Here is a 2,194-nt window from a genome sequence, read left to right as displayed (position 1 = left end):
CCAGAACATGGGACAAACTACCAGTAATTGCAAGCACTTCAAGACTGTAAAACCATCAGTGTTTCTGATGTGCTATTTCTTGGTGCTAGAATAGCTGAGCCATCTTTTTTTCTCCCCCTCAGTGCCAGTTTTTTGGGATGTGGCCTGCATTTTGTTCACAGGACTCTACTACCCTTTTCTCCAGCACTGAACAGGTTCTAGACATAACTTTTGGACCCCCTGATCTCCTGTTTTTCCAGATTGGAACTACTGCACTGTCTAATCCTCTCATGTTTAGTGAGACCACTCCTAAGGTTAGCTAGTGTTGGGCCTTTTTCCTCCGCCCTTGCTCCACTGTCGCCTTTGAAGTGGACTTAACTAACCAAAGCCACTTTAAAAAGTCAAAATACTTCATCCGAGTTGGCAGTCACCATCCAAAGTTTCAGATTTTTCTCCTTTATGAGTGGAAATACGGCGCCAAAGGAAGCAGAAATAAATCCTTAAACTGTACAGAACTTCAGATTTTTATTGCCTGCTACATTTACTTGTCTTCTGGTTTATTGAAGCAGTATGTCAGACAGCACTTGCCACAGTAGTGTCTGTCGAAGTGACTAGCCATGAAGACTCCAGCTCCGCACTCCTCAGAGGGGCACTCCCGGCGCAGACGGCTGATCTTGCCGTTCTCATCCACCTGGGAAGGGCAAAGAGGCAACGTCTCATACACACTCGCCACCTTTTAGCGCCAAAAAAAGAGTTTTGAGTATTTTTCTTTGGCAGAGTAGTTTTCCTGATTGTTACTACCTCAAACTCCTCAAATCAAAGTTCATGAGTGCCCAATTGCAAATCAGCTTCTCTTCTATTTAATAGGCAGGGTATTTGCAAGTGGAAGGACTCCAAATACACCCCGCTACATGCAGATTAGTTACAGGCCTCACGTCCCTCCTGGTGAGAGCTGTTTTCATCAGGTTTCTCCTGGAGTTCATTCTACGTACCTTGTAGTACTTCAGCACTGCAAGCTTAACCTTCTTTCTCTTATGCTTGTTCTTCTTGGGGGTAGTGTAAGACTTCTTCTTCCTCTTCTTGGCACCGCCACGAAGTCTCAGCACAAGGTGAAGGGTTGATTCCTAGTTGTAAAACACATGAAATAATAGACTCAAAATGCCTTCTCCAAACAAGGGCAGCATTTAAGCAGGCTTTTTCTTCTGTCTACAGATAGTAGAGCTCAAGCTCCAGGTGACTAGGAAAGCTCTACAAGGATTTGTCACTATTAAGTCTGCAAATTACCCCACAGCGTATCAAGTGCCAGGGAAGCACTAGAAGGGGATGTCAGAAATGTTTTCTTTTGACTTGGAACTACAGGCTGGGCTGCAGCAATGCCCAGTTCTAGTCCTAGCATTAGTGCATCCCCACTCAGAAGTGCCGCCCAACCCTAAATCAACTGATTCGGTTGAATCCATAGGCTTTTTCTTCTGTCTACAGATAGTAGAGCTCAAGCTCCAGGTGACTAGGAAAGCTCTACAAGGATTTGTCACTATTAAGTCTGCAAATTACCCCACAGCGTATCAAGTGCCAGGGAAGCACTAGAAGGGGATGTCAGAAATGTTTTCTTTTGACTTGGAACTACAGGCTGGGCTGCAGCAATGCCCAGTTCTAGTCCTAGCATTAGTGCATCCCCACTCAGAAGTGCCGCCCAACCCTTGCTTTTGAGCCTGAGAAATGCTCTCGGAAGGTCGGTCGGTCTGCTCCGACTGTGCCAGGTCGCTCGTACTACGCCGCTCCGTTCCGCCCTTCCTACTCACTTTTTGAATGTTGTAGTCGGACAGCGTGCGTCCATCTTCCAGCTGCTTGCCAGCGAAAATCAGTCGCTGCTGATCAGGAGGAATGCCTAGTGGCGACAGAAACCAAGCTTAGAGGAGGAACGTGAGCTCTGACGTTCTGTAATAACGTAACAGGTCGCTGCAGACAACCACATCTGCGTAAGATGCGCATCGATCCATCAGAGAGAAGAGTAAGTGCGTTTTTGCTTACCTTCCTTGTCCTGGATCTTAGCTTTTACATTTTCTATAGTATCAGAAGGCTCAACCTATTCGGAAACAGAACAATCGGTGAGCCCAGGGGAGCGGCAGAACCACGCGGTTCACCCCCCCCACCTCTGCCGTCACGGCCCTCAGCGGGCAGCCAGCTCGGGGCAGGCCCGGCCCGCGGGGCGCGCCAA

The 2,194-nt window shown here is 47.9% G+C and overlaps 1 protein-coding gene across 1 annotated transcript; it reads right to left on the bottom strand.

Annotated features, from left to right (window-relative positions):
* Positions 1–485: 485 nt before the first annotated feature.
* RPS27A (ribosomal protein S27a) lies at positions 486–2,071 on the bottom strand (the record flags this gene model as incomplete). The annotated part of the gene is given in 4 exon segments (XM_010148673.1): positions 486–670; positions 972–1,103; positions 1,779–1,864; positions 2,008–2,071. Coding segments are annotated over 4 exon segments (432 nt in total), but the record flags the coding sequence as incomplete, so codon positions are not given.
* Between the last annotated feature and the right edge of the window lie 123 nt (positions 2,072–2,194).

This window comes from Eurypyga helias, unplaced genomic scaffold (genome assembly GCF_000690775.1).
Source record: "Eurypyga helias isolate BGI_N326 unplaced genomic scaffold, ASM69077v1 scaffold34933, whole genome shotgun sequence".
Taxonomy (NCBI): Eukaryota; Metazoa; Chordata; class Aves; order Eurypygiformes; family Eurypygidae; genus Eurypyga; species Eurypyga helias.
Note: the sequence above shows the minus strand (reverse complement) of the source record. Positions and strands in the feature narration are given on the sequence as shown.